Source organism: Nerophis lumbriciformis, linkage group LG27 (assembly GCF_033978685.3).
Source record: "Nerophis lumbriciformis linkage group LG27, RoL_Nlum_v2.1, whole genome shotgun sequence".
NCBI classification, from domain to species: domain Eukaryota; kingdom Metazoa; phylum Chordata; class Actinopteri; order Syngnathiformes; family Syngnathidae; genus Nerophis; species Nerophis lumbriciformis.
Genome location: NC_084574.2, coordinates 34,985,746 through 35,001,107, shown reverse-complemented (window position 1 = coordinate 35,001,107; position 15,362 = coordinate 34,985,746). Strand labels below are relative to the sequence as shown.

Below are 15,362 nucleotides of genomic sequence, written 5' to 3'. Positions count from 1 at the left end.
GACCTTGCCAAAAGAGACCTTTCCAGCCGGCGTCATCATAAAAGCTAACTCGAAGGGATGGATGGATGAAGAAAAGATGAGCGAGTGGTTAAGGTAAGTTTACGCGAAGAGGCCGGGTGGCTTTTTTCACGCAGCTCCGTCCATGTTGATATACGACTCCATGCGCGCCCACATCACGCTGGTTTTTAATATATTATTAAAGTTTGACTGACCTATCTGACTGTTTTTTTGACATTCCTTTAGCGCAGTTAGATGCGGCTTATAACACGGGGCGGCTTATAGGTGGACAAAGTTTTGAAATATGCCGTTCATTGAAGGCGCGGCTTATAACCCAGGGCGCCTTATGGTGCGGAAAATACGGTACATACAGGTTTTGTAGCAACATATGTCGCCATCCAAGCAACGTTATCATGGACGCCCCTGCTTATTTCAGCAAGACAATGCCAAGCCACATATTACAAGAGTGTGGCTTCATAGTAAGCGGGTACTAGACTGACATTTCTGTAGTCTAGACCTGTCTCCCGTTGAAAATGTGTGTCGCAATATGAAGCCTAAAACACCACAACGGAGACCCCGGACTGTTGAACAACTTAAGCTGTACATCAAGCAAGAATGGGAAAGAATTCCACCTGAAAAGCTTCAAAAATTGGTCTCCTCAGTTCCCAAACGTTGACTGAGTGTTAAAAGGAAAAGCCATGTAACACAGTGGTAAAAATGCCCCTGTGCCAACTTATTGCAATGTGTTGCTGCCATTAAATTCTAAGTTAATGATTATTTGCAAAACAAAATTAAGTTACTCAGTTCGAACATTAAATATATTGTCTTTGCAGTCTATTCAATTGAATATAATTTGAAAATAATTTGCAAATCATTGTATTCTGTTTTTATTTACGTGCCAACTTCACTGGTTTTGGGTTTTGTATTATTGGCATACCTGCCAACTTTTGAAATCAGAAAAACCTAGTAGCCAGGGTCCAGGGGCCGCAGGCCCCGGTAGGTCCAGGACAAAGTCCTGGTGGGGGGTTCAGGCTTTGCCCCCCGATGCAAAATGATTACCGTATTAGCATTCAGACAGGTTAAAATGTTGCTAAAACCATCACTTTTCTATCAGTAACAGTGACTTTTCGAAACAAAAATATTACAGCAAAAATCATATGGGTTGATTGACATGTTTATTCTGTAAGCTAACTTCAATAGTTTGAAATTATTTTGACAGTTAATGCCAGTTATCCTGTCAACCTTTCACAAGACTTCAATTTGTTAATTGAAAGTATAAACAGTATAAACACTTTTTACAGTAAACAAATGGTAAAACAGTACTAAACAATTCCATAAAAAAAAAAATTGGTGTCATTATTAACTTTCTGTCCAAGCTTGTATAATCTACTGCCTTGTTCAATTGTAAAAAATATTATGTGCCTAAAATTCACATTTCTATCACAATTATCATACTGTAAACATGGTAAGATAACTTAATTAAAATTAATAGTCCTGTCAATAGCATGGAATTACAATTCAAATGTAGTTTTTTTGTAAGCCTTTCAAAAGAATTCAAAATATGAAAAATTAATGAAAATTAATTTAAGCCATCAGACACTTGAAAAGTGGCACATCACATCTCTAATGTAATCATTTTAACTTTTCAACAGAAATAGCACTGCAAAAATATTAAGGACATACTTCTGTATTTTGGTAGTTATGCTGTCAACATTTAACAAGATTTGAAAAATGATATGGTAACTTTATGATAAGTTTACTTCATTAAAATGTAATTCAATAGCATCATAGAATTAAGAAGTAATAGAATAGTATGATAGTTATATGTTACTTGTTTTGAACATGTTATCGTTATCACAAATAAAAAGATATACTGTACACAGAAATTATTTTTGATTTGATTTATTGTTTATGTAATAAAAGATTTACTTAAAATTTTATGTTTTGTGAGTTTTTTTATGCTACGAACTGTACTTACCGGCGATGTAAACCGAAGGAGATATTTCCGTAATGAAAGCTGCAACTCCCTTTTTAGATCCCATCATCATTGCAGCATTATCGGCAGCAAAGCAAACCAAATTCTGCCAAGGAATTTCATTTGAGTCTATTTCTTCCGCGAGTATTTTGTAAATGTTTTCGCCTGTGGAAGCCGTATTGCATTCCCTCAAAGACAGAAGTACTGACAATACTTTTCCAATGTCGTCATCGAAATATTGAACACAAGGTGCAATTCGCGTAGTTTTCACCCTTTTTGGAACGGATAATTATTCCCGGATAGGCTTTTGAATATTCTTCACGGAATGACTGCAGTTTTCTTTTCGGTTTAAGACTCGTTTGCGATTTTTCTCCGGCTGATTCCATGATCGTTCGCTCGTTTGGAAACAATGGCAACTGCATGGTGCCTCGTGCTTGGCAGCGGTGCTATAAATAGCCTCGCGCATGGCATTCGGAATGGCTCGAAAGTAAGTTACGGGAAGCAGTGTCGATTGTCATTGTTGTTACGCGATTTTGTGAATAAAACTTTATAAAAAATATTTTTTTTTAATTAATGAAAAACCGTATTTTTTATCACTGCAACCGTAACCCGGAATAGGTTGATGAAAACCGTACTAATTACGGGAAAACCGGAGTAGTTGGCAGGTATGCAGAAGGCGGGGTACACCCTGGACAAGTCGCCACCTCATCACAGGGCCAACACAGATAGACAGACAACATTCACACATTAGGGCCAATTTAGTGTTGCCAATAAACCTATCCCCAGGTGCATGTCTTTGGAGGTGGGAGGAAGCCCGAGTACCCGGATGGAACCCACGCAGTCACGGGGAGAAAATGCAAACTCCACACAGAACCCAGGACCTTCTTATTGTGCCATTTGATGGGTTAGTCACAGTCATTTTCGACACACTTCTCTATGTGCATACTAAGCAAGCTAAATGTAACTGTAGGACAAAAAGAGCCAAATAAAAAATAAAAAAAATCATTTATATTCAGTGCTTAAAAAAATGTAAGTGAATATGTCACAGAGTGCAGAACAGAAGCAAAAAGGAGAACAAAAAGCCTGGCAAGAACATGAATAATTAATGAATACATTGTCCCCCCAGAAAGAAGGAGGGATCCGTTTGATAGCAACGTTACGTCAATTCGACAATACTGTATTTAATATCGGCTGCTGCAGGTGCGTGAAAACAAAGATGAAGGCCACAAGTAACAGTGGCGGGAACACAAAGGAGTCCGCAGAGACGCACGCACATGCACGTTACCTTCATGGACTTGATGGCCTCGTAGGCGTCCTGGACGGACCGGATGTCATCAAACACCGTCTGATGAGGCAGCAGCAGCTGGTTCAGGATCTGAAGAGACCCACTCCGATAGCGGATCGATTCCAGCGTCATGACCGACACGACGAGGCGGGATGTCGGGGAGGAGAACGCAGGAACGACCGGTAGCTACTTGTCTTACTCTTGTCTACTTCTCTCTCACACACACACATAGAAACACACTTACACAAAAAAACACACTTACGGGCAGGAGTTAATCATATGAAGTAGCTAAAAGAACAAAAAACGCCGCCAGAAGAAAATGTTTTAAAAGGAATAAAAAAGGTTCAATATTATCACACTCTGACAGGCAGGCAGACACGGAACCACGTGTCCATCAAGCCGGAAGTCTTCGCCTCTTTAGCCCCGCCCATCCAACGCTGTACTGCAATAGTACCATCCCCCTTCTCTTTTGTCATTTTTAATCACTTATTCACATAACTGCAGATACATTTTCCTTCTATTATACCAGTACTTTTAATATGCCATTATACTCTTTATTTTATACATTATACTGTATTTTATATTAAATATATAATATTACATTATACTTGTATTGTTGTTACATCATTATACTATTTTTGTATATGATACGGTATTTTATATTACATTATACTGTATTTTTTTATTAAATACATTGTAATGTATTGTTGTATTACATTGTACTATATTTTTTATATGCAGAGGTGGGTAGAGTAGCCAGAAATTGTACTCAAGTAAGAGTACTGTTACTTTAGAGATTTATTACTCAAGTAAAAGTAAGGAGTAGTCACCCAAATATTTACTTGAGTAAAAGTAAAAAGTATGTTGTGAAAAAACTACTCAAGTACTGAGTAACTGATGAGTAACATACACACTTATATATATATATATATATATATATATATATATATATATATATATATACATATATATATATATATATATATATATATACATATATATATATATATATATATATATATATATATATATATACATATATACATATATATATACCGGTGTGTATATATATATACATATACATATATATACACACACATATATATATATATATACAGTATATAATTTATATTTATTTATTTTGCCGTTTTTGTTTACATGTTAAAGGTGTTTTAATGAATATACATGCATGTTTAACACATATAGATTCCTTTCTTTCATGAAGACAAGAATATAAGTTGGTGTATTACCTGATTCTGATTACTTGCATTGATTGGAATCAGACAGTAGTGCTGATAGCGTCCACGTTTTCAAATGGAGGAGAAAAAAAGTTCCTCCTTTCTGTCTAATACCACATGAAAGTGGTTGGTTTTTGGCACCTTATTTGTCCAGCTTCCATATTCGTTTTTATACACTTTACAAGAAATACATTGGCGGCAAACTCCGTAGCTTGCTAGCTTGTTTGCGCTGGCTTTCGGAGACTCTTGTTTTGAAAGCGCAGGCGCGATGGAGCGGCACTTTTATTGTGAAGACAGGAACTGTGCAGTCAGTCTTTAGGCTTTTGACGGGATGTACGATTGAAATAAAAAAGGGTCTTTTTTCCTTCACACTTTTGATTGATTGATTGAAACTTGTATTAGTAGATTGCACAGTACAGTATATATTCCGTACAATTGACCACTAAATGGTAACACCCCAATAAGTTTTTCAACTTGTTTAAGTCAGGTCATGTGACCGCCTGGCTCTGTTTGATTGGTCCAACGTCACCAGTGACTGCATCTGATTGGTGGAACGGAGTGAACGTCACTAGTGACTGCATTTGTTGAAACGCAGGCACTATGACAGACCAAAACAAACAAAGCGTGCATTAACAGATCGATAAAAATTAGTAGCGAGCTGAATGTAGATAAAAGTAGCGGAGTAAAAGTAGCGTTTCTTCTCTATAAATATACTCAAGTAAAAGTAAAAGTATGTTGCATTAAAACTACTCTTAGAAGTACAATTTATCCCAAAAGTTACTCAAGTAGATGTAACGGAGTAAATGTAGCGCGTTACTACCCACCTCTGTTTATATGACATTGTACTGTATTCTTAGAATGCATTATTCTGTATTTTTCTATTAGAATATACTGCTTCATATTAAGTAATACTATATTCATATAGAAATCTGCGTTCAAAGAACTCCGACTTATTAGTGATTCCCAGAGCCCAAAAAAAGTCTGCGGGCTATAGAGCGTTTTCTATTCGGGCTCCAGTACTATGGAATGCCCTCCCGGTAACAATTAGAGATGCTACCTCAGTAGAAGCATTTAAGTCCCATCTTAAAACTCATTGGTATACTCTAGCCTTTAAATAGCCCCCCTTTTAGACCAGTTGATCTGCCGTTTCTTTTCTTTTCTCCTCTGCTCCCCTCTTCCTTGTGGAGGTGGGGGGGCACAGGTCCGCTGGCCATGGATGAAGTGCTGGCTGTCCAGAGTCGGGACCCGGGGTGGACCGCTCGCCTGTGCATCGGCTGGGAACATCACTGCGCTGCTGACCCGTCTCCGCTCGGGATGGTGTCCTGCTGGCCCCACTATGGACTGGACTCTTACTATTATGTTGGATCCACTATGGACTGGACTCTCACAATATTATGTCAGACCCACTCGACATCCATTGCATTCGGTCTCCCCTAGAGGGGGGGGGGGGGTTACCCACATATGCGGTCCTCTCCAAGGTTTCTCATAGTCATTCACATCGACGTCCCACTGGGGTGAGTTTTTCCTTGCCCTTATGTGGGCTTTGTACCGAGGATGTCCTTGTGGCTTGTGCAGCTCTTTGAGACACTTGTGATTTAGGGCTATATAAATAAACATTGATTGATTGATTGATTGATTAATCCATCCATTTTCCATTCATATTAAGGTTGTCAAATTATATATTTTTTTAATTCAGAGGTGATTACTCTCTTGCATATTTACAATTTGCTTAAGAAAAGACCTCAATATTTTATTGTCAGAATGTCATCTAGGAATGTTTTAAACAGTTTTACTTGAATACACATCATTTATTTGCACAAAACTTGGTAACAGTATAATCTAAAATTGGTGCAGAATATATTTTGAAGTGACACGCCAGTCAGTATCCTCACTCATTTTTGTATTGACAAATGCATTGATCAGATTACTGACTGTGTAGCAGTTAAAGTGAAAGAGCTTGTATGGTCAAAATACATTTCATGATTAATCTACTACGTGTGTTCATGATTAATGCGATCATTTTTTGTGATGAATCACATGAGTTAACGCGTTCATTTTGACAGTATTTTATACATTTCAATATATTGTATTTTTATATTGCAATATACTGTATTTTTATATTATATTACTGTTTTTGTATTGCATTAAATTCTATTCATATACTACAATATATCGTATTTTTATGTTACAGTTAATTGTATTTTTAAAATACATAATCCTGGATTTTCATATTGCCTTATTGTTGTACCATTAAATTCAACTGTATTTTGTATTGCATGATTCTGTATTTTTATATTACATTGTAATGTTTTATATTACAAACCCCGTTTCCAAATAAGTTGGGAAATTGTGTTAGATGTAAGTATAAACGGAATACAATGATTTGCAAATCCTTTTCAACCCATATTCAATTGAATGCACTACAAAGACAAGATATTTGATGTTCAAACTCATAAACTTAATTTTTTTTTTGTAAATAATAATTAACTTAGAATTTCATGGCTGCAACACGTGCCAAAGTAGTTGGGAAAGGGCATGTTCACCACTGTGTTACATCACCTTTTCTTTTAACAACACTCAATAAACTATTGGGAACTGAGGAAACTAATTGTTGAAGCTTTGAAAGTGGAATTCTTTCCCATTCTTGTTTTATGTAGAGCTTCAGTCGTTCAACATTCCGGGGTCTCCTCTGTCGTATTTTACGCTTCATAATGCGCCACACATTTTCGATGGGAGACAGGTCTGGACTGCAGGCGGGCCAGGAAAGTACCCGCACTCTTTTTTTACAAAGCCACGCTGTTGTAACACGTGCTGAATGTGGCTGGGCATTGTCTTGCTGAAATAAGCAGGGGCGTCCATGAAAAAGACGGCGCTTAGATGGCAGCATATGTTGTTCCAAAACCTGTATGTACTTTTCAGCATTAATGGTGCCTTCACAGATGTGTAAGTTACCCATGCTTTGGGCACTAATGCACCCCCATACCATCACAGATGCTGGCTTTTGAACTTTGCGTCGATAACAGTCTGGATGGTTCGCTTCCCCTTTGGTCCGGATGACACGATGTCGAATATTTCCAAAAACAATTTGAAATGTGGACTCGTCAGACCACAGAACACTTTTCCACTTTGCATGAGTCCATCTTAGATGATGTCGGGCCCAGAGAAGCAGGCGGCGTTTCTGGATGTTGTTGATAAATGGCTTTCGCTTTGCATAGTAGACCTTTAACTTGCACTTACAGATGTAGCGACAAACTGTATTTAGTGACAGTGGTTTTCTGAAGTGTTCCTGAGCCCATGTGGTGATATCCTTTAGAGATTGATGTCGGTTTTTGATACAGTGCCGTCTGAGGGATCGAAGGTCACGGTCATTCAATGTTGGTTTCCGGCCATACCGCTTACGTGGAGTGATTTCTCCAGATTCTCTGAACCTTTTGATGATATTATGAACCGTAGATGTTGAAATCCCTAAATTTCTTGCAATTGCACTTTGAGAAATGTTGTTTTTAAACTGTTTGACTATTTGCTCACGCAGTTGTGGACAAAGGGGTGTACCTCGCCCCATCCTTTCTTGTGAAAGACTGAGCATTTTTTGGGAAGCTGTTTTTATACCCAATCATGGCACCCACCTGTTCCCAATTAGCCTGCACACCTGTGGGATGTTCCAAATAAGTGTTTGATGAGCATTCCTCAACTTTATCAGTATTTATTGCCACCTTTCCCAACTTCTTTGTCACGTGTTGCTGGCATCAAATTCTAAAGTTAATGATTATTTGCAAAAAGAAAAATGTTTATCAGTTTGAACATCAAATATGTTGTCTTTGTAGCATATTCAACTGAATATGGGTTGAAAATGATTTGCAAATCATTGTATTCCGTTTATATTTGCATCTAACACAATTTCCCAACTCATATGGAAACAGGGTTTGTACGTCATCCTGTATTTTCATTTTGCATTGTTCTTTATTCTATCACATACTGTATTTTCTTATACATGATACTTTTATTATATCTGTCAGTAAACTTGCCATGAAAGCGCTAAAACATACCGGTGTAGGGAGTTACATTATTCACCCAAGGAACTTTAGTTACTAGAGAGTCTGACGGTTTTTCATGGGACACCTTGTTGTTGTTGCATTATTGAGCCACGGATGAGGAGATGCTGTTGCTGCTCCGTTATTGATTGAAGTAAAGTCTGAATGTCATTAAAACATCTTTTGACACTGCTTCCACTCCCGTCCTTGCACGCTACACCGCTACAACAAAAATAACGGGGAGAAGACACTGTCGAAGGTGAGCCACGTAAATAAGACCGCCCACAAAATGCCGCATCCTGAAGCGACTGTCAGAAAGTGGCTTGAAGATGATCTGTAAAACATCATCTATGCAACATTTTGACCAAAGAACCACCATCACATGTTATGTAGACCACAAGGAAGTGTTTTCCATTTAGAAAATAATAATAATATTATGACTCCTTTTAATGCGCCTTATAATCCGATGTGGTGCGCCTTTTGTATGAAAATAAACCTGACTAGACCAGCTCATCGGCAGTGCGCTTTATAATCCGGTGCGCCCTATGGTCCGGAAAACACGGTATATATTCAAAATCAATAGTTATGTGATGTGTGTACAGTGCATTCGGAAAGTATTCACAGCACTTTACTTTCTCCACATTTTGTTACGTTACTGTCACACCGCGGTGAGACACGGTCTTGTCTTGGTTTTTTCTGTCTTGTGATTTACATGTTTTATTTTGAAAAGCAACTCCTCTTGTTTCAGATCACGGGTCCTTCCTCTTGTGTCACCAGTCTGACGTCATTCCTGACCCTTGATTGTTTCCACCTGTTTCCCGTTACCCTCATGTTCTTTATAAGCTCAAGCCTCCCCTTGTTCTGTGCCAGATTGTCTCGAGCTTTCGTGCCTGTCTTGCGTTCCATGTCCCTGTTCATGTCCATGCCTTGCCTTGTCTCACGTCTACGTCCTTGCTCCCAGAATATCCCACGCTGTAATTTTGAATTAACTTTTTTCCTCCCTCAGAGCGACTTTTGTTATCCTACCTTTTTCTACCGCAGTGGTGAGTTATTATTTTTCCTTAAAGGTTATTTCCTCAGTTTGTTGAGTGATTTTTTGTTTACATTGATTAGAGTAGTTAAGTTTTATAGTCTTTATTTTCTTCCTCCTGTTTGGAGCGTTTTTTGTTAAAGTTTTTTGATAACAGATACGGTGCTAATTATATCGTCCTTATTTTTGTATTCCTCCTTTTTTTGGAGTGATTTTCGGTTTTTCCCTTTTGGAACATTTTGTCTATAGTATTTTTGTATTTCATAGTAATTGAATTTACTCGGCTCTGGAGGCTTAAAGAGTATTTCAAAATAAAAGCTTTATTTGGAATCACCTCTCTGCATCTGAGTCCCTTCCTCCGTCCAAGCCTGACAGTTACATCCTTATTCCAAGATGGAATATATGTTTTTTTCAAAAGTTACAGAGCACAAACCGAGCATGAAGTCGAAAGAATTGTCTGTAGCCCTCGTAATCAGGATTTTCTCGAGGAGCAAATCTGGGGAAAGGTAGAGAAAAATATCTACTGCCTTGAAGGTCCCAATGAGCATCGTGACCTCCATTATCTGTAAATGGAAGACGTTTGGAACCACCGGCTGTCTAAACTGAGCAATCGGGGGACAAGGGCCACAACTCATTAGCTACTAAAGTGTCAAGTCACAGCTGAGGAGCGAGCTCGTCAATGAAAATGATGCCAGATCCCCTGCTGGCCCCACTATGGACTGGACTCTCACATTACTAACCGTATCCACATGGCATCCATGCAACGGTCACTCAAGGGAGGCGGGGGAGGGGATCTCCACGTCTGCGGTGCCTTCCAGGGTTTCTCGTTGTTCCCATTGGGTTGAGTTTTTTCTTGCCCGGATGAGGGATCTGACTCGAGGATGTCGTTATGGCTTGTGCAGCCCTTTGAGATATTTGTGATTCAGGACTAAGTCATCTTTGACTGTTTGACTCGGGAGCAGACGATGGCTTCATGGACTCAGACTTTGTAAAATGAAACTTTAATCTCCTCAGGAGATCTGATTTTTCGATGACCGTTTATTGGCAAGGGTGAGGCACCGGACTGAGACTATCGGGTAATCACCATCAGGCAATACACTTCTTTATTCTTCCATTGTATTAGGTCTCTAATGGCTGAAACTGCATAGTTCCAGTATTGATTGTGGTAGGACTACTGTTTTGAATTGGAACACCTTTTGCCACGCTACTTGTTTGCGTTCAGCTGTTCCCTCAACGACCACGCCTAGCCATGTTAAAGAGACCACCTGCCGAATATTATTACCTCAAACAGGTTTTTGAAAGACCCTTCCCCCACGTCACCCTTACGACTATTATATTAAACTCCTCCCGGGGGCATCGTTTACCTGTGGTAAGACTTTAATGTGTCAGGCCCTGAACAGTCCGCATTAAGTGACTATACTATATTTCCTCGTCTCTCGCGGTGGGTCTCATTCGCCAATCTTTGTCTCTATTGCGATCATCAATCTTCACTATTACGTCACTTTTGTCACTTGATTGACATTACCAGCACCAGAGGATCTTGTAAGATGACTATGGCTGCTGTGAGCTTAAATCTTTTGACACTTCTTGCACGCTACAACAAAGATTTCGGAGAAAAGACTGTCGAAGGTGAGCCACGTAAATAAGACCGCCCACAAAACGGTGCATCCTGAAGCGACTGTCAGAAAGTGGCTTGAAGATGATCTGTAAAACAAAATCTATGCAACATTTTGACCAAAGAACCACAAGGAAGTGTTTTCAATTTAGAAAAAAATATATATACAGTATATGACCCCTTTAATACGCCCTATAATCTGGTGTGCCTTTTGTATGAAAATAGACCTGACTAGATTCGCTAATCGGCAGTGCGCCTTATAATCCGGTGCGCCCTAGGGTCCAGAAAATACGGTATATTCTTAGCAATGAAAATAACTGCATGGCTGTGGAAGAACATTTTGAATATAAAACGATGTAAAAAACATGTGTAGAGTGTGCAGAGACTAACACTTAGAGAAAGCATTCAGCATTTATTGACAAGAACACAAAGCATGACCATAGCAAGAAAATAAAGACGAGGCTGGCCATTCATTCTCACTTTAACTGCACAAATAATCATTAATATACACTGAGCATTCCATGCTCTATTTCTGAATACATATTACTCTGATTGCCCTGACATGAAAGAACATAATACAACATTGATTGGTTGAATACGCCAAGGTAAATATAAATATGTCTATCAATTGTGAAGTCTCATTAATTACCTTAAAAGGAGAATGAATGAAAAATGTAAACTATCCCAATTCCACACTGAATGCTGATGAGCTTGTCACCATGACAACAAGGAGAGGCATTATGTGTTTGTTTGGAGGCGATGTGGTTAAACATGTTTGTTACATCAGCAAAACATCTTTATTCAAATCCACATGAGCAAGTTTGATTTTCCTTTACTAAATATACAGATTGACCTTAATTATCTTGGGTGTTAAATTCCTGACATATGAACTTACTTTAAAATGAATGTACTAAATGGTATTTTAGGAGTTGTGATACACTAACAGCAAAGTAGCCAAGGAACACTTTTTCTGCATCAATAGTGCACGTCCACATGGTTTAACTTTGAACGGTTGAGAAGTACAAACATACTTATGGATTGAGTCATAGAATACTACACTATTGTATATCGACTGTGATGCATTACCTTACACCAGCAGACATCAGCTGGTAGGAATGATCAGCATTTATTTTTCTAAAATTTAGTGGGTGCAGGTTATATCCCGGTGCGCTCTATAGTCCGTAAAATACGGTATTACACTTATTTTATATGCAGGCACATATGATCCCATACTTGATTTTTTTTTTTCTTCCTGTTATCGGATTGATATCCAATATCAACTGACTATTGTTGTTTTTTTTCTCTGAATGTTATGTCCTAATAAGATTTATGATTGACGAGCAGCACAGTCATGTATAGTCTGATGAGTACGAAAGTGTTAGTGTCTGTGTGTGTGCGTGTATAAGTAAAAAAGATAACAGTACTGTAGCCAATTCCTTGAACCACTAGTCTTCTTATCCAGCACGTTTCCTTTGCAGCGATTCCAACTGAAGAATCAAACACACACAAACACACATTAGTATTTTATACAAATACAGTCAGTACAGGCCAAAAGTTTGGACACACCTTCTCATTCAATGCATTTTTCTTTTCATGACTATTTACTAGAGATGCGCGGATAGGCAATTATTTCATCCGCAACCGCATCAGAAAGTTGTCAACCATCCGCCATCCACCCGATCTAACATTTAATCAGAACCGCATCCGCCCACACCCGCCCGTTGTTATATATCTAATATAGACGATGCAAGGCATTAGTGAGGTTATAAAGCTTTTGCCTGTTAAAGAAAGGAGACTGATCCAATGCAGCACAGACATTCGCGTGCCACGCTGTCACGGCCCAGACGCACACCAGTGCGCAATCATATGGGAGCCGCGCTGAGCGCACCTCCAAGCGCGTCTCGCTGCCGGCGACGGCCGGGTATGGGCCCGACGCTCCAGCGCCATCCATTTTCAGGGCTAGTTGATTCGGCAGGTGGGTTGTTACACACTCCTTAGCGGGTTCCGACTTCCATGGCTACCGTCCTGCTGTCTATATCAACCAGGGTGAGCCCCACCCCTTTCGTGAGCGCACTGCGCGCGGAGTGACCCCTGTTACGCGCCCCCGGCAACAGGGGTGGCGGGCAGGTAAGCTGCGCGGGCGGAGCGCGCGGAGTGACCCCTGTTACGAGCCCCCGGCCACGGGGGTGGCGGGCAGGTAAGCTGCTTACCTGCTGCGCGTGACGCCGGCCGCGGCGAAGGCGGACGAGGCGGGGTGTCGGTGCGGTGGGCGCGGTGGTGACCCTGGACGTGCGTCGGGCCCTTCTCGCGGATCGCCTCAGCTACGGCTCCCGGTGGGGCCCTCTCGGGGGAAGGGGCCTCGGTCCCGGACCCCGGCGAGGCGTCCCTTCTCCGCTCCGTAAAAGTGTCCATCTCTTCTTTTTTTTTTCTTCTGTTGTGGCATATGCTGCAGGTGCCTGCTCGTTTTTCGTATGTGGGTAACAACATTTAACTATGTATATATATTTCCGAATTGGTTTAACTGCCACCCGCCTGAATCTATTTAAAATCTTTTTTTTTTTTTTTCAACCGCCCGACCCGACCCGCGGATAAAATCTAATTTTTTTTAATTTCATCCGCCCAATCCGCGGATAATCCGCGGACTCCGCGGTTGTGCCCGCAAACCGCGCATCTCTACTATTTACATTGTAGATTGTCACTGAAGGCATCAAAACTATGAATGAACACACGTGAAGTTATGTACTTAACAAAAAAATGTGAAATAACTGAAAACATGTTTTATATTCTATGTTTCTTTAGAAAATAGCCACCCTTTGCTGATTATTTTTTCGCACACTCTTGGCATTCTCTGGATGAGCTTCAAGAGGTAATCACCTGAAATGGTTTTCACTTCACAGGTGTGCTTGGAGCTCATCGAGAGAATGCCAAGAGTGTGAAAAGCAGGAATCAGAGCAAAGGGTGGCTATTTTGAAGAAATTAGAATGTAAAACATGTTTTCAGTTATTTCACCTTTTCTTGTTAAGTGCATAACTCCACGTGTGCTCATTCATAGTTTTGATGCCTTCAGTGAAAATCTACAAGGTAAATCGTCATGAAATTAAAGAAAACTCATTGAATGAGAAGGTGTCCAAACTTTTGGCCTGTACTGCATGTTCTACACAAGAAGCCTCACCTCGTTTTCTACCATCCTCAACCTGTTAAGAGCATCCTTGGCAGCATCCTAGAAAGAGCGAAAGGATGGAGACCTCCATTATTACTGTAGTACTTTAAATAGTATACACTTTTTAAGTATGAATTGTGTTTCAACAGCAGTCAAACCTTGCACTCACTCTGTTGCCTTGACTTGAGAATTTCTTCACAGAGTCAGCGAGTCCTTGGGTGAAGCGCTGCAGCACTTTTTCATACTCTGTACACGGAGAACACAAAAGGTGTGTCGAGTTGTTTCCATAGGATTAAGAAGTTTACGTTACCTGTGAGCAGAGCAGAAGAGGCTCCCTCCAGCTCCGCCTTTTGCCACTGCAGCCTGTGTGTGACATCTTTGTACTGATGAAGGACATCACTTGGAGGGTCTCGTCTGTTCTTCTTGTACTCGGTAATCTGAGAGAAACATCCGCCGTGACCCTTGAAGATGTGACACGCATGATGCAAACACACCTTTCTCTCCAAGCGCTCCTTGTCGTAGTTGAGCAGGCTGAAGCTGTGCAGTTTGTACGAGTTGTTGGCCTGACTGCTCCTGCTGCTACTGCTGCTGGCTTCATGTTTGGCTTTGGATCGAGGAGATGGAGCCTGAATCATGCAAACACAAACACATACTGACGCACACACTTGGACTGTGGAAGACAAACCACAGTGGTGTGCTGTTAGGGCCAGCAAGGCCTTTTCTGCTGGCCTAATATAACCAGAAATCATGATCATAATTAAAGATAAAAGTAATGTTTAATTTACTTTCCCATAATAATAACTAAAAGTATTCATATTCTTTTCATGTCATATTTTGCACCTTCCAGTGTTGTTGTTTTTAGGTTAGAGTTTGTATCCAATTAGAATTCAGCTAGCTTATGTTGCCATGCTGTACGAAATCTGCCCAGGATCTTCAGAATCAACAATGCGGGCGTCTGTGCACTGTAAGTGAACGGGCACATACAGTTGATAGATACCGTATTTTCCGCACTATTAGCCGCACCTAAAAAC

General features: G+C 40.0%; 2 protein-coding genes across 2 annotated transcripts in view; both read right to left on the bottom strand.

Moving 5' to 3' along the window:
• The window catches only part of mri1 (methylthioribose-1-phosphate isomerase 1), a 44,933-nt gene extending 41,232 nt beyond the window's left edge, over nucleotides 1-3,701 (bottom strand). The window contains exon 1 of the mRNA XM_061988034.2: nucleotides 3,258-3,701. Coding sequence (XP_061844018.1) covers nucleotides 3,258-3,389 — 132 coding nt within the window. The 5' untranslated portion in view covers nucleotides 3,390-3,701. The remainder of the gene's footprint in view (nucleotides 1-3,257) is intronic.
• A 7,862-nt stretch (nucleotides 3,702-11,563) lies between these two features.
• Nucleotides 11,564-15,362, bottom strand: part of cc2d1a (coiled-coil and C2 domain containing 1A) — a 55,018-nt gene continuing 51,219 nt past the window's right edge. Inside the window, exons 24-28 of the mRNA XM_072916434.1 lie at nucleotides 14,826-14,957; nucleotides 14,642-14,768; nucleotides 14,501-14,577; nucleotides 14,344-14,391; nucleotides 11,564-12,658 (exon numbers count right to left, since the gene is read on the bottom strand). Coding sequence (XP_072772535.1) covers nucleotides 12,626-12,658; nucleotides 14,344-14,391; nucleotides 14,501-14,577; nucleotides 14,642-14,768; nucleotides 14,826-14,957 — 417 coding nt within the window. The 3' untranslated portion in view covers nucleotides 11,564-12,625. The remainder of the gene's footprint in view (nucleotides 12,659-14,343; nucleotides 14,392-14,500; nucleotides 14,578-14,641; nucleotides 14,769-14,825; nucleotides 14,958-15,362) is intronic.